General features: G+C 43.8%; 1 protein-coding gene across 1 annotated transcript in view; it reads left to right on the forward strand.

The window, feature by feature from the left end:
• The window catches only part of EXOG (exo/endonuclease G), a 37,094-nt gene extending 13,902 nt beyond the window's left edge, over positions 1-23,192 (forward strand). Inside the window, exons 5-6 of the mRNA XM_075922834.2 lie at positions 8,438-8,552; positions 22,281-23,192. Coding sequence (XP_075778949.2) covers positions 8,438-8,552; positions 22,281-22,742 — 577 coding nt within the window. The 3' untranslated portion in view covers positions 22,743-23,192. The remainder of the gene's footprint in view (positions 1-8,437; positions 8,553-22,280) is intronic.
• The last annotated feature ends 2,124 nt before the right edge of the window (positions 23,193-25,316 follow it).

A 25,316-nucleotide genomic window follows, 5' to 3' on the forward strand; every position in this document is an offset into this window, starting at 1 on the left:
TAAGTTAGTTCGAATTAACGTTTTAGTGTAGACATACCCCTAGTCACTTCCCTCCCCACCCTCCTTGCTGCCTCTATCAGAAAGAGGCAGCAAGGTGGAGAAGAGGGGAATTCAAAGCATCCATGCTGCTTGAAGCCTGTGGCCAGACCCTGGGCTCCACGTGGCGCTGCTGCTTTGAAATGCCGTGTGTAGCCCAGGGCCAGATGGGGTGTCCCCAGGCTGCATGTGGCATTTCAAAGTGGCAGCGCTGTGTGGAGCCCGGGATCAGCTGGGGATTCCCCCGCTAACACTGGGCTGCATGTGGCGCTGCTGCTTTGAAATGCCATGGGGAGCCCAGCATCAGGCTCCTCCCAGCATTTCAAAGCAGCAACTCAGTGTGGAGCCTGGGATCAGCTGTCCTAGGGTTGTTGCTACATTTCAAAGGCAGAATTAGTCACTATTTAGCATCCTTAATATGGGATAGTGGTCAGTGTATACATGGATGATGAACCCCTTCTAAATAACACTGGCATTCTTCAGAGGCTTAGGCATTGGCTAGGAGCTCTATAGCTAGAATCTCACAGCTCTGTTCAGTGGGGAAAAGCCTCTGTGAATTATGGGCACATAGATATATGACCTATGGTATTGGATTGTCTGTCATCTGGGTGGGGCAGTATGGATGCAGTGGTAAAGGTGAGTTTCTGCTGATCATATGCCTGCTGTGTTTTGAGGGACCACTGGAACTAGGCATTCTTCTGAAGCAGAATAGTGAGGGGCCCAGCTTGTTTTGAAAAACGTGGAATAAACTGTTGATTAAAAATTGGAGCACCTTTAGAAGCATTGCTGATCCCAGGTCATATGTAGAGATGGTCCGGTTGCAAATGGCTTGGACTTTGTGTGGATTCATCTCGATTCCTTCAAGGTCAGGATAAAATCCAGAAATTCTGTGGAAGTCTTCTCAGACTCACACTTCTAAAACTTGACATGAAGTCTTTGCTGCCATAAATGCTCCAGGACTGCTCAAAACTGACAGCTGGGCTGCTCCATGGTCATCCGAGAGTAGTAGGGTATTGTCTAGATAAACCACTATGTATTGCTCTAACATCCCAGAACACACAATGTACAAAGTGTTGGAAGATTGCAGGGGCTTTGATCAGCCTGAACAGCATCGTCAGGTATTCAGAATGACTGTCGTGTATTCAAAGATGGTCTTCCATTCCTCACCTTCCCTAGTGCATGTAAGGTTATTGGCTTGCCAGAGATCCAACCTAGTACATATTTTGACAGTTCCTATGTGATCCTTAACTCCAGAAGTCAAGGACAGCAGGTCCGGGTTCTTTATTGTTGTTTGATTTAGTGCATGATAGTTGATGGATTCTTAACAAAGAGGTCTGGAAGGAAGGCCAGCTAGTGATGTTAACTTACAGATAAACTCTCAGGCCAGATTCTCCTGGAAATGTTCTTGGAGTGAAGTCAGTTTGGCTTTGGACATGGCATAAATCTGGCAGTGGAGCACTTTTGCCTCCAGGTGTAATTGTGTTGACAGTGATGTTTCCTTTCCTCAGGAGTGAGCCGCCAACAGGCTATGTTCACCTGCATCAGTTTGGCAGGATGGAGGGCATCAAGGAAACAGCATATGGATAGGGGATTCCAGGGAGCCTCTTCTTGCATTCCCTGTTTCACACAGCCAGCTATCTGTATGAACAGTGAGATCCATAAAAGTGGATTATATTTATGGGTTTCCCTACACAGGCCATCTCATCTTCTGTTTTTTCCCACAGACCTTACTAAAATGGATACAGTTTTGGTATCAGCTGGTATCTGCTATGAGACATGCTGTGCACAGGTAGCTGCCATGTCTTGCCCCTGCCAGATTGTCTCAAAGCAGCTTCACTATTCAAGCCTTGTGCAGATCTTCTAATGTTACCATTGCGGTCTGGAGAACATCATTCCCATTTAGCAGTACCAGGCTGTCATTCTTCAGCAAGGGGAAGACCTGTTCTAGTGCTTCTCCCATCAGCAGACTGACTACCAGTTTCACCTTGAACCAATCAGAAGCATAGGTCTGGGGACGTATTAGAAACAGAAGCCAACATTGGTTCAGAAAGCCCCAGAATGATGGGCGGGAGTTATCAAAATGTTTCGGTAGAGGAACATGGTGGGGGGCTTCAAGGTGTGCTCGAAGTATGGTGGTTTCGGCTCATAGCTGGTCCACTTGTTCCTGGAGTAGCTGGCTGACTCTGGTCAGCTGTGTGACGCAAGCCTGTAGGGCAGCGTTTCCCAAAGTGTGGTCCGCGGCCCAGTACCGGTCCTCAGAAAAAAAATACTGGTCCTTTGAAAAATTATCGTGCACGATCCTATTAATTTGTGTGACGGGGTAGCAGCACCCCGCACTGCCAAGCGCGATGGCGCGGCCCTCTTGGGAGAGAGCCTGCCGCCGCAGTGTCTCTGCTGGGCATGCTCCTGGGCGGCGGGGCGAGATCCGGCGGGTGCTAGGACCCAGGGAGAAGGCTGGGCGCTGTGTGCACCAACGCAGAATGCCCAGCGCCAGACACAGCTGGAGAAGCTGGCGCCGGCCGATAAAGTGGCCGGAATTGGGGCCAGGAAGGGGGTTGGAACAATCTGTCGGACAGGTAGGGCCAGCGACACAATTTATTTCATAGAATCATAGAACACTAGGACTGGAAGGGAACTCGAAAGGTCATTGAGTCCAGTCCCCTGCCCTCATGGCAGAGCCCAATACTGTCTAGATCATCCCTGATAGACGTTTATCTAACCTACTCTTAAATATCTCCAGAGATGGAGATTCCTCAACCTCCCTGGGCAATTTATTCCAGTGTTTGACCACCCTGACAGTTAGGAACTTTTTCCTAAAGTCCAACCTAAACCTCCCTTGCTGCAGTTTAAGCCCATTGCTCCTTGTTCTATCCTCAGAGGCCAAGCTGAACAAATTTTCTCCCTCCTCCTTATGACACCCTTTAATATACCAGAAACTGCTATCATGGCCCCCGGGGAGCCCCCTGCTTCCCTATGCTGCTGAATCTCTATCAGAGGCAGCAGTGTGGAGTGGTAGGCCAGAGCCGGTCTGCCAGGGGAGCCAATTTAAAAATACAGAGGCAGCAGCACCTGTCTGCAGGTGTACAAGCTCCCCATGGACAGAGCCTGGTCCGCAGCAGCAGCCTCTGTCCCATGGGGAACTCGGACCCCCTCGTGGACAAGGGCTGCTGCCGTGGACAGAGGTTGCTTTGCGGCAGCCTCTCTTGCTCTTTCCACTCCCTTGTACTGCTGCCTCTGATAGAGGCTTTTAAGCTGGATCCCCCCAGAGGCTTTTAGGCTGGCACCAGCTCCTGCCTGCTCCCCCTCACTGCCTCTGTAGGAGGCGTCAACTGGGGGGGGGAGGCGGGTCCACTAAGCTGACACGTGTGGGGAGCCTGTTTGAAAGCCGGCTCCCTGCAAATATCTGCTCCAGCCTGCCCCCCTCACTCTCCGTGTTACCGCCTCTCTATCAGAGGCAGCAGCATGGGACAGGTGGTAAGCGGATCTGGTGCTTGTGGGGAGCCTATTTAAAGCCAGCTCCTCACAGGCACCGGCTTCCGCTCCCTCCCCTGCTTGCTGCCTCCGATACAGAGGCAGCAAGTGAGGGGAATGCATGTAGTGAACAAGATTAACCAATAAATTCAGGCTTCTCAGTTAATTGTGTGGGCATCCTTAGTTGGAACAAGAGAGCTATATCTACGCTTGCGGCTTCTTGCACAAGAAATATACAAATGAGGCTAAGCGTGGAATATCGCGAAGCCTCATTTGCATTCCTAATAAGCCACCATTTTTGCAAAAGAGGCTCTTGCACCAGAAGGAGCTGTCCACATTGCCCCTTCTTGTGCAAGAAAAACCCTCTTGCGCAATGCCGTTATTCCTGAAAATAATCAGCTTAGCGGCATTGCACAAGAGGGTTTTTGTTGCGCAAGAAGGGGGCAATGTAGACAGCTCCTTCTGGCGCAAGAGCCTCTTCTGCAAAAATTGCAGCTCATTAGGTATGCAAATGAGGCTTGGCGATATTCCACGCTTAGCTTCATTTGCATATTTCTTGCAAAAGAAGCCGCAAGTGTAGACATAGCCCAGGAGACTAGAATTCAGAGACAAACCAGAGGGCAGGGATCAAGAGCAGCGTTCCCTCTAAGCTGGGCAGCACAGTTACCAAGAGTCAGTTACCAAGAGTCAGGCTAAGTCAGGATACCAGGAGGACAGGATCAGGTAAATCCCAGACCAGCAAGGTGAAGCCCAGTTTTAGGGACAATTTCTTTTTTTCTTCTGTGGCTTAAACAGGGGCTAAGGCCCAATCAGCAGAGTTAGAGCTCTCCCAGGCAGAGCATGGGGGGGGGGGGAGCGGAGGGCTGCCCCAGCTGGGGTTCATCAACCCTGGCCCTTCCCAGCTGCTTTCTGTAAGCTGCCAGGTGGAAGGCTGGAATATGACTCCCCCCATCATTCCTATGGCTACAGGTTGGAGACCTGCAAGGCCTGACTTGTACATGCATCCAAATAGCAACCAGCCAAAATCTCCTTCACTTGTGAAGACTGGCAGTGTTGCAGCTTTGGGGTGACAGAACTGGATGATGTGTATTGACTGTTCATATTGGCTCTGTTCCTTGGGTTCTTTTGAGGTGAAAACTAATTAGTAGCTAAAACAAACATTGATTCCGTACTTGTGTGGGATGCAACATCTTTAAGGCTCAGACATCTGAGGGAGTGATGAATGTCACAAGGCTCAATCACGGAGAGGATAGTACAACAATGTAAAATATTACATTTAAAAATCTAGCATAGGAAATGATTCATCATTCTAGCAAATGCTGCTTTTTACTTGTAGTGGAATATACATACATTTCAGTATATAAGGCATCCAGTAAGGTTATAGGATTGTATGAAGACATAACGTACAATAACATTTTAAGAGAGATTCTATTGTTTTAATGCCTCAGGCATTTGAGTGTAATTTTTCATGATGCTAAAGGTAGGCATGTGCCACTTGAGGGTTGGGAGCCTCTGTTACTTCACTCAGCCAAGAACTCTGGCTGATCAGGAGAGCTGTAAATTACATCGGTCACCTACTGCCCCGTGGTCTTTGCCTACTAGGTAGAATTAAATATCATGGTTACCACTCCCCTCCAATGTAAAGGCATATAGTTAGCATGTGTTGTTTGTTCTGTTCATATTGCTGTGATGAGGGGACTTCTGTGACTCAACCTATGTGGTGATCATGCCACTGATGCCTGCCTTCCTGCCCTCTGGGCCAGATCCTCTGGTCCTTCCCAAGCCAAACCACAGATTTGGGATTACCGCCCTCCTGCAGAGCAACACAGACATTGAAACAGTTCCATTCTGGGAAGACTCAGCTAAAAAAGGCTCAGCACCCAGGAAACCAACCCCCAAAAGGGACCAAATAAATCTGTCTTATTCTGTCTTTTACACAGGAAAAGTCTACAGAAAAAGCTCCCTTTGTCAATGAAAGAGAGATATGTACAATGCCCTCCCTCCCCCGGTAACAATTACTTACATTGCACTTTATAAAAACACTTTTGTTTATTATCAAGTATAAAAAGTAGGATTTAAGTGGTTGTAAGTGAAAACAGTCAGATCGAAGTAAGTTACTAAATTAAAATGAACAAAAAACACTTAACTATTTCTAATTCACTAAGAAACTTGTAACATGCAAATTCTTATTCTAAGGAGCTGTTCTTATCTTGGGTAAAATGTTTCAAGTCAGAGTTGATTTTTACTCTGGCCTGGGTCTACAGCGTTTTCAAAGTTCTTTGTATCCTCTTATAGTGTGCCTGGCAGTTTCAAAGGCCAGCTGAAGACAAAAGATTGATGGTTTCCCATTGCTTAAATAGATTTTCCCCCATGGTGGAAACCCTTTGTTTGGCATCCTCCATCCCTATGGAAAAGTACAGTAAAACTCCGATGGTCCGGCATCTGATAGTCCAGCACTCCTGATGGTCTGGCACCATCAGGAACCCGGAAGTGCTCCGGGCAACCGGACCATTGGAGCTGCTCTGCCCCCAGCTTCCCGGATTCAGCCGCTGCTAAAACTGACCGGCAGCTGAATCCGGGAAGCCGGGGGCAGATCAGTTGGAGTGCTGCCGGGTAGGTACCGTAGCACTGCCCCTCGGGGCTGCAGGGACCAACCCGGCAGCACCCCAGCTGCTCTGCCCCAGGCATCCCCAAGAGCAGCTGGGGTGCTGCCGGGTTGGTCTTGCTGCGCCAAGGGTCGGCGCTACCGGACCAACCCGGCAGCACTCCAGCTGCTCAGCTGCAGGTGTCCCCGATTCAGCCGCTGCTGAAACCGACCAGCAGCGGCTGAATCAGGGACGCCTGGGGCAGAGCCAGACTATTGGAAGGAGGGGCTATGAAGGGTCTGGGGTCAGACCCCTCATAGCCCTCCCTTCTGATAGTCCGGCATATCTGATAATCCGGCACCCCCTGGGTCCCAAAGGTGCTGGATTATCAGAAGTTTACTATTCCAGGTTCAAGAGGGAGTCCAGTACCAGGTGGCATGGTCATGTGTCTTCTTAGAACCAACCACAGTTTGGACTTATAGGACAAAAAGGCCATCCACAGGTCGTTGGTTTGAATACAAAGTCATTAGTTACCTGAAGTATCACTAATAGCTCTCATTAGCACATTTAGAATTATAAACAGATCCTCATTTCATATTTCTAACCGCATACAAGAATGATACATGCACAAAAATAGGATATACAAATTCAGCAGATTGTAACAGTAACATTAAAAAGCTGCATGACCTGTTTTGCATAAGGCATCTTTTTTGTTTTTGTTACCCCTTCCTGTCTTCTCTCTCGTCCTTTCTCCCCTTTCTTTTTATGGATTATTTGTAATGTTGTCTTTCAGTACATGCTGTACCTCCCTAAACCGGTTCTCTCTGGTCTAGCAACGTCAACAGTCCAGAGAGCCCTGAGACACTGGCATGGCCAGGTGCCCCATGGCGGGAGGGGAGACCAGCAGGACAGGGCAGGGGAGGCACACCCAGGAGCCCCGTGGCAGGTGTGTGTGTGTCCAGTGGTGTGGCATGGAGCTCTGCAGCAGGGGGCAGTGAAACAGTGTGGGGAGCTTGTCAGTGGTGACCAGGAGTTGTGCAACCGAGAGCCCACTGCACCGGGGTTCAGTAGTGTGCCTGGAAGGGGATCCAGCCAAGGCCAGCAGCATAGCTGACTGGAGGCAGGAGGACCAGCTGGAGCCAGAAGCAGAGCCAGCAGTGGGCTGGCAGGCCAGCGGCAGGGGACCTTCGCTGGTCTGGCACATTCCCTCATTCATGACCCAGGGTGCCAGACTCGGGAAGTCCAACCTGCATCTGTGTTCTTTTTTCATTTTCTCCCCTCGAGACCCTTCTCTCTCTTTCTTACATTTTATCTGCCACCTCTGGATTTTTTGTGTCTCCTGACTTCTCCCTACCAAAAATCTCTCTCAATACTAATTTATCCCATCAATTTCTTCCTCCCTCTCTTCCACCCAACGCGAGTAGATGAATAACTAACTGTACATTTGACTATTTCAAAGGTAACCAAGTGAGACTTGGAAACCGAATGTGATACATCCCCCCTCTTCACTTCCAATAAAGGTCTCCACAGTGACCGCTTAAATGTAAAGCAACTGCTATGACCTATAAGAGCCATGTAAAGAGTGGCTATAACCAGTTCCATTTTATGCAAACTAGGCATGACTTGGCAAGCTGTTCACCTGGACAGACTTTTCATACTCCAAACTTAATGCCCTAAATATTTGCCTGAACCCCATTAATATGTCGTTTGGTTTGATACCTTATTCGGGGCAGTGATTGTGCTGGTCAGTATCCTATTTTTCTAACGAGTTTCACACTGAAGAGCAGTAAAGTTTGGTGACTGGAATTGGCATCAGAGCATGAGAGAGAACGCCTGAAATACTTGTAATTTGACATTTAAAATACTAAAAAGGCAGCTTACAAGATTATCTAATTCTGTATTTCTAAAATTCTTTGGTAGTATGTTGAAGGACTGTGATTGCTTTGTAATATAGAGGCGCAAACAAAAATAATATTAAAAACCTTTTGAAATGAGATAGGATGCAGCCCACCGTTTGGAAATTGGCTTATATAATGACAGCGATCAAGAACTCAGTAGAGGAAATGACTGAGGAATTTGATTTTGAGGGAATGTGATGAAACTGCTGATTTGAGTTCTCAAATGTGTGAAGAAAATGCATGACTAATTATAAATTAACCGGTAAGGAGTGAATAAAGGAGATGGGACAACAACTTTAACTTATGCATGCTTTTTTCCTTTCTTGGCATGCAATATTGGTACTTATTTTTTAGAGTAGTTTGTCTTGCCCTCTATGTTTTAGGCATTTTTTTTTAAATTTGAAGTTCACCTACTGGCATTCCTTGACATGAGGAATATCTTTGCAGAATGGAAATGTATTGTCGGGAGCTGACTGAGAGATTTGAGGATGTTTGGATAGTTTCTGGACCTTTGACCTTGCCACAGACAGGGGATGATGGGAAAAAAAGAGTTACTTATGAGGTAGGTATCTATGCTGTTGTCATATACTAAACTGAATGTCACTGTCCACAGTATCCTTATATGAAACAGAAGCATAATTATCTTGCAGCTTGGTAAAAACAAAATTAAACTTTTTAATCCTTGAAAACGTTGTAATAAACATTAGCACTATTGTAGCTAGCCTACATTCTGAGATTGTGCTACTGCACTTTCTGTTATAAAATCCTTTGTTTTATTCATGTACCAGAGGGCATTTAAATGCTTCTTTATAAAGCTGTTTTAAAACTGTACTTTGTGCTTCTGTGATGCAAGATAATTGCTAGGTAGAGGGCCAGTGGGGCTTGCTGATGTATATGTATCTATTTAATCATTTATTTATATATTCTTTAAAATTGCACGTCTCTCGTCACAATGCTAACACAGTGTGGGGTTTTCAAAGCCACATAAGGGTTTTGGGTATCCTGTTCCTGTTAATTATTTGCCAAAATCCCCTTGACAGCAGTTTAAATATCAGCCCTAAAGTGTTATCTAAAAGTCAGTAAAGCCAGCTGAAAGGCATCAGTTGAGTTCAGTGGGCTTCAGATGCAGCCTTACCACTGTAACCTTTGTCCTCCCTCCCTGTTACCCCTTATTTTATATCACACACATTGATGCCTGAATAGTTCATTGAAATTTTGGACAAAGTCTTCAGAACTTATTGCATTACGAGCCAAGAGACTGAAAAATGCTGTTTAGGTGACTGATAGCCCCCACCTCCTTTTCTTGACCAACTACTCTTATTCTTAAAGGTAAGCATGTGTATAAGTTCTTGTAGGAACGGTTCAGGGCAGAGACTAACTTTGACTGTACAGTACCTAGCACAATAGGACCTAATCCTGCCTAAGGTCTTTGGGTGCTAATAAAATATAAATCCATAATAATTCATATTTTTCATCTTCAGAGATAAAGTTTTACAAGCTTTAATTGTTGCAATATTCTGGTGAGGTAGGTAATTGCTGTCCTCGTTTTACAAATACAGAAAGTGAGTGGCTAAGTGACTTGACCAAGCCATGCAGCGAGTCAGCAGCAGAACTAGGATTAGAATGTTCTGGAGTTCCCCCTTATGTATAGCTCACTGGACTTTGCTTTACTTTGATTATCATGACGGTTTAGTTTCAGTTGTTTATCGTTTAAAAAATATTATCTTGGATTATTAAGAAATTAACAATCAGTTGGGAATCAGAGGGTGGATCCCAGGAATATTTTTAAAATGACAATGATTTTCCAGCAAGCTGTAGAATTGTTCAGAATCCAGCAGTTGTTTCTACTGTGTTGCATTTTAGTAGGGATTTAAAGGGTTAACCAGTTGCCCGGTAAGCATTCACCTTAACGGCATGCTTACCAGGTTAACCCGCACTTAGCCTGACCGGAGCAGCCCCACGGAGGGGTGCAGCGGGCCGCCCCTGCCTGGCTGGAGCAGTCCTTGATACAACAGGCCAGTTAACTGGTTAAACATACGGTTTAACTAGTCAACATTTTAAACAGGATTTTACACCCCTATGTTTTAGTCAGCATTTTTCAAATTGTGTCTTTGAAGGAACATCTCCTCGTAGTACATAGAAAAGGAAGGGAATATTTAAAAACAACACTCTGTGACTCTGTCAGTTTTGAAATGTTAATGTTAGTGCACTGCAGGAAAAAAGTAAGAGCAGGATCTGTATCTTACGGCCTTTATTTCAAATAATTTGATGACAACATATTATGATTGAATAATACAGTGGCACAATGTGTCCCTGCGGCTTTGATTACTGCATTTTGTTCTAGTCTGGTGCCAAGACGTCTTCATCGTCCCTGGGTTTGACGACAGCTCATGTCTTTCATAAATGTTGTATTGGTTTTGGTTTTGATACAAGCTATGAAGTGAAGTTCGATCTTATGAGAGTCTGGAATAGGAAATGGCAAGGTGATGGTCACAATTATAAACCCTTTTAGTAAATTGCCTTTTTCCAGAATGAGATACCATGGATAGATTCCTTTGCCACTTAAATTTTTGTATTCCCAAACTAGCATCTATTTAGTTGGGGAACAGGAGTAATGCAATTAGTTTTACTATTTGAATTATTTCAATTTAAAATCTTTAATTATGCATATGCATGATCATTTATTTTCTGTGGTGTTTTGGATGTATTCAAAAGGGAATAGAATGTAACAGAAAACAAGTTAGGTTTCAATCCAATATGATTGTAATTTGGCTGTTGTTCTGCTTCTAAAAGTTATTTAGAGGAACTTGCAGTGTTTTCAAAAGCTGTGAATTTGTTTGTTTGTACTAGCATGAATACTAGGTGCTTCTTGGTGCTTGATTCTCTTTGAAATTTGAGAAGAGACTCAAAGACTCTTAATAGGAACAATTTGCATATTGACCAAGCCACTTGTGTTTAGCTGCTTCTAAAGGGTTCATTCTCTTAGTGTAAATAAAATATACACTGAAAATATCTAAAATTTCCCAGTTTTTGTCATTGTAGATATTGTTTCTAGTAGAGACTTCTTCGCTGTCACCAGGAATTTGTCCTTTGGGGAACAAGACTTTGGAGTGTAGCAATTTTTTATTCAGCAGTAAAATCTAATGCTCTCTCCTAAAATGGGTCATAATTTGCCAAATCACACATAAAAGTTCATTGATATCTGATTCCTGTGAAGTCAGAGGAGTTCTGCTATTGATTCCATCGGCCAGGATTTCACCCGTACAACTAGGAACCCAAAGAATTTGTTACTGAGCAATAATTGGTGGATACGCTTTTAGCCATCTTTCAGTAGTGACATGCCTTGTGGTCAGACCAGTGACCTAGAAATGGAAGGTTCCATAATCCACAGCCAACCCCTTATCTCTTTTTTGATGTGGATGACATGGGAAAATGTCATTCTTTTGAAGTTGGTTAAAGAGGCATGTTGTAGAGTAGATTCAAGCATTGCAATTACATACTAAGGATATGTCTGCACTGCCACCCTAGTTTGAAGTAGGGTGGCTATTGTAGGCATTCAAACTTGCAAATGAAGCCCGGGATTTAAATATCCCGGGCTTCATTTGCATGTTCACGGGTGGGTGCCATTTTTAAATGCCCGTAGTTCGAACTACCTGCTACACGTGGCATGGACTAGGTAGTTCTAATTAAAGCTCCTAATTCGAACTACTGTTATTCCTCCTGCAAGGAGGTGCCCGCCCAGGAACATGCAAATGAAGCCCAGGATATTTAAATCCCGGGCTTCATTTGCAAGTTCGAATGCCTACATTAGCCACCCTAGTTCGAACTAGGGTGGCAGTGTAGACACACCCCAACAAAGTAAATGCTGTGGCTGGGTTTCTGACATCTTTATGCTCCTGTACTGTTTTCTTTTGTGAAGCAAAAAATGTGGAAGTACTAAAACATGTATGTATGCATTAATCTATTTACTGACCTACTCTTCAGTTTTCGTTTTCTTCTTGGCTATTTGAGTGGTGAAATATAGATCCACGGGTGGCAAGGCCGATGTTTTTCTCATCATGGATGTCCCCAAAACATTATTTTTAGATCATTGTAGAGGAAAGTCAGAGCAGCAGCCGTGGCATTGTTCCCAGTTCCTGCTTGGACTGCTGTGTCATTTGCCTTTTAATTCCAGAAAGGAATTAACCTCAAACTCCTTATATGCCAATGCTTTTCTGTCTATTGGCTGAACTTGCTGTGTCCCAAGATAAATTCTGTCAGCACATCTGCCTCCAATGGAGGCTTTTATTGCAAAAGATAGATTGATGACCATGCTTGGTGTTTGAGAGATACATTTGCAGAATATATATACACAAATGTAAAATAGAATGCCAACAGGAAGAATCTGTTCTGTGTCACTGGAGAGGCAGATGCAGGTTTTTCATCTTTGTCCAGAGCAAATCAAACTGACATTGTCTTGTTTTATATATTACTGTTCTCCACTGAATGTGAGTTTAGTGATTTTCCTCTGCTGGCAGATTGTTGGTTTTAAATATGACTTGTACTGTAATTTTATTGCATCACATTCCTTTGTTCGCCATAGAATCATACTAAATTATAACTAACTTTTTCAGCAATTGTTGTCAACAGAGGTCACCATCTTGTTTATTTCACACAAGGCATTTTGCTTGAGGCTTTTTTTAAAATGAAGTATTTACTATTTACTGGACACATTTCTTTTGTTCAATGTTTAAAGATGTTTAAACAGAATTAATATGTTTTCCTGACACACGGCAGAGACCAACTATATGAGTTGGGGTGTACTGCTGTCATCTACACCAGCAATTGAGGAGTAGGTGATTAAAATCCTAATAGCACCTCTTCAGGTGTGTGATGGTGATGTAAAGATGTTTGGGAAACATCTCCGATACAGCCGGAATAACTCTCCTGTGGGTCTGGAACCATTAGATTTTGTGGAACCCTGGGGTTTGGGATGTGGAAATGGGCTCAGGGCTGAGGCAGGGGATTGGTGTGAGGAAGGGGGTGCAGTTCCAGGTGGTGGGATGGGCTCAGGAGTGGGGACAAGGATGTGGTTGGAGGTTCAGGGTGTAGGCTGTGAGCAAGAGTTGGGGTATGAGAAGGAGTCTCAGGGCTGGGATAGGAGGGTGAGGATCTGCTGGAGAGGCCAGGCCGCTCTGTGCAGTGCAAGCTGCCCGTGTCCACCGGCGCTGCTCCCACACACCCCATTGTCTGCTCTTCCTGGGCCGTGCGAGCTACGGCACCAGCACTGCGGATAGGGCAGCATGCAGAGATTCCCTGAATGCCCTTCACTTAGAGGCTGATGGGGCATTGCGATTCCAGCCCTGCAGGGGTGGGAGAGGCTCGGTGACTGGTGTCCGGCTTACAATGCAGAGACTTGGCATGGACTGAATGAAAAGAAGCAGTGGGCCACATCCGACCCCCTGAGCCTAAAGCCTTAAACTGCAGCCCCTAAAGCCACTGAGTTCATCCAGCCCTGCTCTCAAGGGTTTTCATTGATCTCTTTTAATCTAGATATTACAAGGGAAAAGAACCTGCATGCAAACATTGGTACCATTATTAGCACCCCATATCTACTCAGTACTATACAGACAAGTATGGACATGCTTCCTATCCCAAAGGGCATATGGTTTAAGGGACAGGGCCTTAAGTACTATAAATGTCAAAGACCTATCTGTGTGGGGAGCTGGTTTTTAAACTGGCTCCCCTCACGGACCAGCTCCCACCTGCCACCCCACTCTGCTGCCTCTGATAGAGAGGCAGTAGCGTGGAGTCGCAGGAGGTTCCCTGAGAGTGGGGCCAGGAATGCACTGGCTGCCGGCCTGCCCCTGGGGACTATCAAATTGTCATGTAACCAATAATATTGTCTGCGGCTACACAACTATTCAATTAAACGATAGCTAACATCCTACTATATGTACAAGGCGGCTGAATTATGTAGAACTGATTGGGAAATTTTCAATAAAACATTTTTTCATTGAAAAATGAAGATTAGTCAAAACTGGGCTATCACGTTAGTTCCCTGATCTCTGACCCGAAGCTTATTTAATTCTTTATGCCAATGGAACCACTCCTGTAGGAGTGATTGAGAAAGACCAACTGTTTAGCCGCTGGGTTAGGGCACTCACCTGGGTTGTGGTTTCTGTTCTGAATCAAGATATTGCCTGTTCAAAGGTAGGTCTCTCTCTCTCTCAACCTTAACTGGTTTTCTGGGAGGTTTTTTTGTTTATTTTAACATAGTTCTTCAGTATGTGACACGTTTTCTGTGTTACATCCTCAGGAATACTGAATGCTGATTATGTTACAAGTAGAATGAAAAGAGTCCTTGGAACAGGACTGCATTCAAACTCCTCACTCCTTATCAAGCAGGGAAACCAGGGCTGTAATAACAAAATTAACAGGTCCAATAGCAACATGAATGCAAGGGCATTCGGACTGGTATGGAGAGCACAAGTGATGTTCTGAACACTCATGGCCAGGGAAAAAATACACTAACAGCAAGGAGGATTCCAGAATCCTGTTTCTACAAGGGATCCTGGATCAAATTATGATATCTCTGATGAGTTAATCCTGGGGTGATATCAGTAGGCATGATGTTATCTAATGGTCCTGGTCAACATTGTCTCTGATGTTATAGCTAAAAAGATCAAGTATCTTCTCTAAAGCTATGTGTACATAGCAGTGTTATTTCAGAATAACTGACATTATTCTGAAATAACATAGACCGCATCTACATTACAAGGAGTTATTTCAACATAATGTCAAAATAATGTTGAGCTGAAGGACTTCTTACTCCAACTTCTGTAACCCTCATTTTACAAGGAGTAAGGGAAGTTGGAGAAAGAGTGCTCTTTCTTGAACTTCCTGCTGTGTAGACAGCACCAAAAGTCACAATTGACACAGCTCAAGTTGCATAGCTTATTTCGGCTTTAGCCCTGCTGTGTGGACGTGCCCTTAGGCACTGGATCAGAGGGGGCCATAGGCCAAATGTAGAAGCTAAAGGGATGGTGTGTGTGGAAATTCAGCATATAGCATTGTAGATGACCTGGAGATTTAACTAACCTTTAATTTTGCTATTCCTGGATCTGGATGGCAGTGTAGACTTGCTTTGCTTGAGAGTTGACTCTTTCTGTGTTTCCAAGAGATTCTGAATTAGAGATTCTCTGCTCCCCCATAGTAGTTATATAGACAGAGCTCCAAAACACACACACAGAGGAAAGAGTTACTGTACACCAAAGGAAATTTCTGTAGGTATTGTTGAAATGTATTTGACAATATTGCCTGGTTCAGGGAGAGTGTGCAGGACTGATTAATGTGTACTGGCAGCTAAGTCCTGATGGAATTTGAGTTCTGTTAACTATGTCCTGCAGAAGTCTTAGGTGATTGCCAGCTCTGAGCTGGAGCTCACTGTCAGGAAAGCCCAGGGTCCTTTGCCAATTTTTGTTCATGGTAGTTTTGCATTTTCTTGTCACTAGATGGCACAGTGCAACTTTTCAGATATAATTGCTTCCCATGCAAATTTATTTCCTTCCTACTGGAGATTTGCTTTCTCTTCTTGAATGACTGTGCAGCTGTAGCCCTTTTATTGGGTTGACTACAGAATTAAAATTCAGGAAAGCTTGTGTTTAAATCGACAAGTATGTATCCTTTTAAAAAGCTAGCAGTGTCCTGTTATTTCTTTGAAGCACAGCCTGTATTGGGGTTAGTGTGGATGTGTGTGGTGCCTGTGAGAGACACTGTCCCTGAAACAAATACTCAGAAATAGTATGTCGACATTGACGTGCCTGTGTTCTATAGAGTAGTTGGCTTTTAAGGTTATATCTCTGGAAAGAATCCCTTTTCTTGTCTCCTGCTCTTGCTCTGATCTGATAAAATTTTAAGGCAGGATCCTGCTCATTTGGTTGTCTCAGGCTACAGATTTGTCATGGTAAGTGAGGGTGAAAGTTACCAAGGAACCATTGTAACTGTGTGACAAGTCATAGGGTATGTCTAGACTACATGGCTCCGTAAACTAGTTTCCCCGGCATAGGCAAAGAAGCAGGGATTTAAATAATCCCTGCTTCATTAAAATAAACATGGCTGCCGCGCTGTGCCGATGATCAGCTGATCCGGCACAGCGCGGTAGTCTAGACGCGGATCCGTCGGCTGGGGAAGCCGTTGCCGACTGATCCCTTATGCCTTGTGAAACGCTGTGCGGGATCAGCCGGATGATGATGCCATCTACATTTTTTGTTAATCTCTAAGGTGCTGCTAGACTATTTGTTGTTTTTTCAGTTTTTTCAGTTATAGTCTAACACAGCTACCCCTCTGAGATGTTCAGATGTGCTAGTTTTGCATGCTCATTTGTGGACTCTGGGTCTAGTATTCCAGTGACTGTAGCTCTTAGGAATTTCAGTCTGGTGAAAACAACAAATGTTTGTGTTGAGAACAAGACTAACAATGCATCGTGGTGGGACAGTGCAACCTCCATAATACATGTAATCTTTGGCTGGTAAAATAGCAAGAATATTGAAAATCCAGGGCAAAAGTGAATGTGATAGGAAACTCCAAAGAGGGTCATGGGTCAGCAAACAGTTTTGTTAATCAATGTTGGTAGCAAAACTAATAGGCGCAGCAAAGAGAAAAGAGATCTGAAATTTGAGATTGCTATTCCCAATAAAGAGAGAGATGTGAATATTGTTAAAGTTAAAAAAAAAAAAAGATTTTTAGTCTGCTACATGAAAGTAGGAATAAGAGATCCTCTGGAAAAGGGCTTTATTCCGGAGGATTGCGCCAGTCTAGATGCTTTTTTCCGGCTTTTCCCCAAGCCGGAAAAAAAGCGGCAGACATGTTTATTTAAATTCCGCGGGGGATATTTAAATCTCCCCCGCGGATTTCCCTATTCCAAAGTTTGAAATTAGCATGCCTCTTCCGGAGAAGGGGCCAGTGTAGACGTAGCCCTTATGTCTTGTTGTACTGTGGGATTGCTACCAACGATGCACTGCTCTGTGCATCGATGCAAGCACTGCTAGTAAGGACGTATTCCACCGAGACAGTGAGTGTGGTGTGGACACACACAATCAACTTAATTAATGCAATGTTGACTAACATTGTCAACATAGTAGAGTATACATGCCCTGCAATTATGACTGTTGCTGCAGTTACACTAGAAGCTCCACAAGATGGCACTACAATATGAACTGTTCATGTAATCTTCCCGTTTTTCCTGTTCAAACTTTGCTACCTCCACAGAACCATTCTTTAGTCCATTTACTGACTGTTCATCTGTGCAGTGCATACATGTATTGAGCAACCTACAGAACCATCCATAGCAGTCTTTTACAGCCTCTCTCTCAAGCAATAGGTGTGTATTTCAGTGCAGGTACTTGTGCAGAATGGGGAAATGATGGAGGAAGGTAAGATTCTTCTTGTTACTGTGTTGTTCTACAATGCAGTGCATATGTGCCACGTTTTGCAAACAAATACCACTAGCATTGGCCATCATGCAAAGTTTTGTATTGTGTGCATATTGCATATGTATTAACATTGCCATAATGGCTCTCTCTAAGAGCCACACATTGTCATTGTAACATTCACCGGTCACTTTGGCTGCAGATAGAACCTGCACTACAAAACTGTATGTGGTCAGTGTAAGCTTTATGCTTCAGAAGACTTGTCTTGTAAAGAAACATATTTGCAGGGACATGCATCTCCGCAAACTCTTCTCCAACTCTCCCTAAAGAAAGCTGTTTACAGACTGCTGGATGGGGCTGGTATAGAAGCTTTAAGCCTGCTCTGGATAGCATAAGAGGAAGCTTTTGGACTAGGCTAACCCCGGTTACAGGAAAAATTCATTAGAACAGTGTTTTGCTCACTGTGGGTGAAATTCACACCTATGTATGGGCTAGCACAAAGCCTGTGTACAACTTCAATTTCCCCAGAACACACATAGGCCTCATGCTGGTCACTTTCTGCAAAGGATTGAATTTCACCTAGAATGAGCAACAGCGTTCATTTTACAATTCAATTTGAATCCATCAGATAAAGCACAGGGGGGTGGTAATTTTTAATATAGATTTTAAAATTACCTGCACATCAATCACTTTTGATTAAGCTCTTCATGCCCAGGAGCTGTAAGTCTGGCTTCACAGACACTAAATGCTAAATACAAAGTGATTTGAAGCTTAAGAACTCCGACTCTTTAAGATCAAGACATCTATCATCATCGGAAGGGAATTTAGCATAAAGATATTAGGGATTGCTTTTCCTGGTGCTGTCTTCATGACTTTTATATACATAGGTTGGGAAAGGGTTGAGGACAGAGGAAATTTTTGGGAAAGTGTGGGGGGCAAAGGAAAGATTACTTGTAGTCTGCAGTATGTCTTCACCTGCTGATAAGTTGTTACCATCATGAAACTCCCTAAAAAGGAGAGAAATGCTTGCTGTAATGATAAAGTTGATAATGTTAACTAAAGAAAATTGAGATTATGATCTATATGGAGAGATACAGAGAAGGCAGCAGTGAAGTGCTGCCAAGTTATTGCGCCAAAAATGAAAACTCTGTAGCTATGATTTCCATTTCCTTTCTCCTAAAGGTAGGGTGGTTTCTTTCTAACTGATTGGGCTTTTATGGTTTTAGTTATTGCAAAAGGATGTAGAAGGACCATTTCAAACACTAAAGGAATCCACCACAGGGCTAGCAGAAACCTAAATGAGTTAAATATTGGAACAGACTGAACTGAACTTTGAATACTTCAATAGCCGTTGGCAAGACGGGGTTTTAAAAATGCATTATCTTGTGCAAAAGTGCTCAATACTGTCCCACTCAAATATATAGAGATTATTCTATAACTGAATTATACTGAATATCTGCGGAGCCAAAGTACATTTGAACCATTACCTCAACTTAAAAGTGCTTGTAATTAATTGGATCAATCACAGCAGTGAAATAGATAAAATATGATTTCAAAGAAAGCAGCCATGCCACAAAGATGTCAGGAAATAAAAATGTAGGGCCAGTGTCTTTACGCATGCTACAAACCTAGAATACAGTGTTTTACTTCTGAATTTTATTAGGGATCCAAAAAGTCGGTTAAAAAGCTAACCATGTAACCACTGAAAATCTTAGTGGTTACACGTGCTGCAGTAAAAAGATAAGCTTTATTTAAGCTGAATAGCTTTATCCTGTGGAGCCTCCCTAGGATCAGGGCCTCCAGTTTTTGCTGGCTCCACTCCTGGAGAGGAGGCTACGCTGCCACAGTGACAGCGCTACGGACAGGGGTTGCTCCGGCCAGCCCCTACTGGTTAACCAGAACCGATAAGCATTACCTATTTAGGATGACGCTTACTGATTAGCCAGTTAACCTTTCACATCCCTAGATTTTATACATCCTACCAGAGATCTTCATATTTCATGTCTAAGAATCTACCTCATTTTCTTGTGTTGCCATTTTAATTGTGTTTTTAAAATACAATTATATAAAAAGAATTAACAGCACTCAAATCTTCTAGACATAAACCGAGCTACATTTGGTTGACTGTGTGTTCTGTCCATGTGCCAGATAAACGGCATAGCAAATAAAAGGTCCTAGTAAAATACCCATCTGAACATAATTTATTCAAATAGTTAATTTTCCTGGCAGTAAGAAAATTCAGTTCTTCATTGAATGGTGTCTCCTGCCAGATGGATTCATGACACAGGAAGGTCTCTCTGCTGTAATGGTAGCCCTCGATGTATGGATGTATGTGAGCATGTTACAGGCCTCAAATGAATTCAGAGTTCTGATTATCCACTCCAAGTTCTTAAGTTAAATTTGGAGTTTGTGATCTGTTTTGAGATGCACAACAGCAATCCCATCATTTACTGGTCCTTATGTGTAGTCTTAATGAATTGCTAGACAGAATTAAAACACAGTGAGGAATAATGGAGATTCCTCATAATGTGGCTATACGGCTATCTTAGAGCATCTTAACCACTGCCCAAGTAAACAGTGTTTTCTACATCTGGGGTCCCTCATAAAAATTCCTGTTTAGGTTAAGGATGTTAAAAAGCGGGTAATTGGCTAATCGTGTAGTTGATACAATTTGTATCGATTACATGATTAGTCGATAAGGGGAAGTGCTCTGTCCCTGCTCGCACCAAGTCCAAGAGCTACTGCTGCTGCGGTTCTGCAGTTTAAATGCAGTAGGAGTTGGGTGTGCAGGTAGCCTGGCTCCTACTACATTTAAACTGCAGAGCCTCAGCGGGGGTAGTTCCCAGAGCCAACATGAGCTGGGACTGAGCAGTCCTGGCTCTCACCAGCTCCAGGGCCACTGTGGCTTTGCATTTTAAATTTAGTAAGAGCCTATTGGCTTTTACTACAAATAAAATGCAGAGCTGCAGCCGGGGTATTTCCCAGGGCCAGCACAAGCTGGGACTTGAGCCGTCCTGGCTCACACAGGCTTTGAGACCACTGCGGAGACTGTGCTGGGGAGATCCGGCTTTTAAGCCAGCTCCCCCAGCACCAGCTCCTGCTCCCCCCACCTGCCACCTCTGATACAAAGGAGGGGGGAAGCGAGTAGTCCAGTGGTCACTCAACTACCCGATAAGCCTAGGCTTATCGGGTAGTCAACTACTCGACTAGTCGCTTACATCCCTAATTTAGGTTTTAAATATTGTGTATGGTGCATCGCAAATGTATCACAACCAATAGGCAAGAGAGTAAGCTAGAACTGATAACAAGGGATGTTTACATTCTGAACATGAATATGGATTTCTTGTTAACAAGGACACATGGTAAATCATATAGGAGCTGTTGCTATTGAAAAGAACCTTTGTCGTGGGAATGGTGTGCTAATGTGACCAAGCCTTTATCCTATCTCAGTTGAGTTTATAGAGGAAGAATGTTGCTCCCCCATCGGTAGACTGGTAGCCTGGTTCTTGAGAGATGTGAGTTCAAGTTGCTGCTCCACCACAGACTTCCTCATGCAACTTGGATGACTCATTTAGTTTCGCTGGGCTTCAGCTTCCCATTTTTAAGATGGGGTTAATAGCACTGCCCTAGCTCACAGGGGTGATGGGAGGATAAATCTGTGAAACATTGTGAGGCACTCATACTGTGATAATGGGGACCATACAGTACCTAGGGTGCTGTCTGTACTTCAAAGTTAGGTTGATGTAAATTGACTTGATCAACCTAGTTGTGCGTGTGTCTCTAGCAAAGTGTGCCCTTCCCCTGCGATGTGAGCACCCCATGACTGCACTGCAGTAACCTCCCCCCACACACACACACACCAACGGCGCAAACCCACTGTCAGTTCAGGGAAGCGTATATGCTGCATAACTTGTGTTGACCTCAGCGGTCACAGACAGCAGAAGCTCACCCCAGCACCCTGTAAAACTCCACACATATGTTTTGAAATACCTCTTCCTGATTGCTCACCTTAGTGAGCATCCATCCAAGCTCACCTCTGCTGTTTGCATTTGACTGTCCGACCGTGCTATACGAACAGAGAGCTACTAGACACTTCTGCCTGGAGCAGGCAAGAAGTATTGGATCTCCCGGCCCTATGGAATTTATGGCCCTCCAGCATCTAGGAGCAGTTTGTATAGGGATTGGTGGCAAAGGGGCATGACAGAGATCAGTAGCAATGCGGCATGAAAGCAAAGAAACAGTGTCAGATACCAGATAGCACTGGGGAGTGGAAATCTAAGCCTGATTTGATCTTTTCTGCTTTTGCTTTGCCGGCTTGTGTTACATTAATTGAATTGTATTGTTGGATAAATGGGGTATTTACTAATGTTGTATCCTAGATTTCTGATGTTTCATATACAAGATCCTCACTTCAAAAATAATCCACACAACATGGCTAATGGTAAAAAGGAAATAATTGGCACAGTTGGGAATACAGATCATCTGTTTCATGGACCACTTTGAGAAACACTGCTCTGCAGTTATACACCTACTTATAACCCTCTTGCTTTTGACGTTTAATGGAAAATCAGTTGCATTAGCATGTCAAGGTAAGAAGGACCAATACAGTGTTCTGAAAAACAACAGCCAAACATCTGTGCAGCTCTCTCCAGTGTGTTCTGTACCATGTTTCTATGTCTCTGCTCACCAGAGAGGATGGGGTTGTATTGAGAGTTACAGAACAACTGAATCGGGAGCATACTGTAATCCAGTATAGCGTTCATGATCTGCTGTATGCTGATATTACTGTTTGTTGATATTAGCTCATTTCCAGAAGTTGTAGGATTAGGCCTAGTTTCCAGTTCAGATATATATCTCTAATGTAACTATTTTGTTGCTAGGTGATTGGCAAGGACGATGTGGCTGTACCGTCACACCTCTACAAGGTGATTCTCGCCAGGCGAAGCAGAATTTCCTCGGAGCCCCTCATGCTGGGGGCCTTTGTGGTGCCTAACGATCCCATAGGCTTCAGTCACCAACTACTTGAATTTCAAGTGAATATTGAAGACCTGGAGAAAATGTCAGGGCTGATTTTCTTCCCACAGGTGGACAAAACCAAAGATGTTAAAAATATCTGTGATGTAGACACCTGTAAATTAATGGGGTTTGATGAGTTTACATTGTATATCACTGCCCGGAAAGTTCAGAGTGCCAGAACGCTGCACAGGCTGGAAAAGGTGATGTCAGAATTAAGGGAGAAGGGAATTGAGCCTGATGAATATCTAGTGAAGCTTTACAAGAAGAAGGAGGCGGAACTAGTGGAGCAAAAGCAAATGGAAGCTAGAGAAAGGAGAGCTGGTTGAGTGTGCATTTCAGAAACTATATTTGGAATGTCAGACTCAGAAAGGAGGGATGTGCACACACAATTTGGATTTTACAATTTGGCCATTTTTAAAAAAAAGGTGGAAACAATTAGGCATTGGAGTTCAGGGCAATGTTCATCCTCTTGTAACATGATGTATGTCTGATTTGCCACAGTACTGTGTGGAAAATGAAAATGATTCTTTCCTGGCACGATTGGCTTATGAGGCCTTTGGAAAAGGCTTTGACGTCAGAATGAAGGTTTGTATGGAATCTCTTCTAGAAATATTATAAAAATAGACAGTGGACACCTTAGGAGTATAACTGGAACCCATCTAAATGTAACTGACCCTACAGATGTATTTTAACACAAAGCTGTAGAATTAATGATGGTGGTGTGTGGTGAGTTTGTTTTTCTGTTGTTTGTTTTAATGAAATAAATGCTGACATGACTTTTTTTTCTTTTACTTGGCGGACATCTTAAAACCCAGCAACATTTATATCCACTGTCTAGTCAGTGGTGAATTTTTCATTGACTTCCGTGAGGCCAGGATTTTACCCATCCATTTGATTAATTATAACAAAATGCACAGTACATCACAACACAGTCACCTACCTCCCCTCACGAGGTCCAAGAGGCAGCAGAGTGCCTGGCCTGGAATCCCCTTAGAGGACTTGGCAAACACACAGCTCAGCAAGCTATTAGAGGCATAACGTGTCCCTGATTCCATGGGGAAGGAGATGAGGTAGACTGACTTACGTGAGCTGCTGTCATCAAGGCTCGGGGCTGGTCTTACCATGAAAACATGCCCATAGGAAGGGCAGGAGCCTTACCACTGGGTGTAAAGGAGGGTTCTTTTGGGGGAAGCATTTTGCTTTGCCCATCATGTTTTAGCATAAATGTAAATCCGCACTTATCTAATGGGTAATAGAGAACCACATATTGATAGAAGGGTGGAGTCCGCTATTTTGTGGATCCAGACTCCTATTAATTATTATCCACTCCTCCCTGGCAGGTGTATGAAGTGGAAGTAGGAATTCAGGGATGGATTGTGGCTCTGTTTCATCCCTAACAAGAAGGCCTGTAACCCTCCCTTCTAGTCCAGTAAAGTCATATGCTGCATCAGCCTCATGAGCAGCAAGCTTAAAGGCAAGAGGTATCCCCTGCAGTGTCTAGATCTGCCATACCACCCAAAACCTCACTGCAGAGACCGCTGTGCATTGTGACTTCCTGGAATCAGCCACTGATCTGTTTCAGCAGCGGCTGAATCGGGGACCCCTGAGGCAGAGCAGCTGGGGACCAACCCGGCAGCACTCCAGCTGCTCTACCCCAGGCATCCCCAAGAGCAGCTGGGGTGCTGCCAGGTTGGTCCCTCAGCCCCGAGGGGCAGCACTATGAGACCAACCCAGCAGCACCCCAGCTGTTCTGCTCCCGGCTTCCCCGATTCAGCTGCTGGTCAGTTTCAGCAGTAGCTGAATGGGGGAAGCCTGTCCGGCTGCCCCAGCAATTCCGGGTTCCTGATGGTGCCGGACCATCAGGAGTCCCGGAGCATTGGATGCCGGACTAATGGAGTTTTACTGTATTTTTATTTCAGTTACAACACAGGATACCAAGTGTACAGTGCTCTTTATATTTACTTTTTATTACACATATTTGCACTGTAAAAAACAGAAAAGAAACAGTTTTTTTCATTTCACCTAATACAAGTACTGTAGTGCGATCTCTTTATTATGAAAGTTGAACTTACAAATGTGGAATTATGTACAAAAAACCTGCATTCAAAAATAAACCAATGTAAAACTTTAGTCTACTCAGTCTTACTGCTTGTTCAGCCAATTGCTTAGGTAAGCAAGTTTGTTTATATTTGCAGGAGATAATTCTGCCTGCTCCCATGCCACCTGTTTTGAATCAAGCACAATTCATCATCAATATGAATGCATGTCTTCTGGAATGGTGGTTGAAGCACAAAGGGACATATGACTCTTTAGCAGATCTGGCACGTAAATACCTTACAACGCCAGCGACAGATGTGCCATGTGAATGCCTGTTCTCGCTTTCAGATAACATTGTAAATAAGAAGCAGGCAACATTATCTACGGTAAATGTAAACAAACGTGTTTGGCTGAACAAGAAGTAGGACTGAGTGGACTTGTAGACTGTAAAGTTTTATATTGCTTTGTTTCTGAATGCAGTGATGTAACAAAAATACCTACATTTCTAAATTGTACTTTCATAATAAAGAGAATTCACTACAGTGCTTGTAAGAGATGAACCGAAAAATACTATTTTTGTATATCATTTTACGGTGAAAATATTTGTAATACAAATATAAAGTGAGCACTGTATATTTCATATTCTGCGTTATAATAGAAATTGATATATTTGACAATGTAGAAAAACATCCAAAATATTTAATACATTTCTATTCATTTCCTATTTCCTATTCCTATTCACAGTGGTGGCAGCAGACTTCCCAGCCTTGGGGGTATGGGACTTCTCCTCCGGTGTAGGGGGTGATTGCTTATCTCCTGTATAAAGAAGAGTATAACGGTTTCCTAGTACTACCGTGGGAGGG

Source organism: Pelodiscus sinensis, chromosome 2 (genome assembly GCF_052426305.1).
Source record: "Pelodiscus sinensis isolate ZL-2025 chromosome 2, ASM5242630v1, whole genome shotgun sequence".
Taxonomy (NCBI): Eukaryota; Metazoa; Chordata; order Testudines; family Trionychidae; genus Pelodiscus; species Pelodiscus sinensis.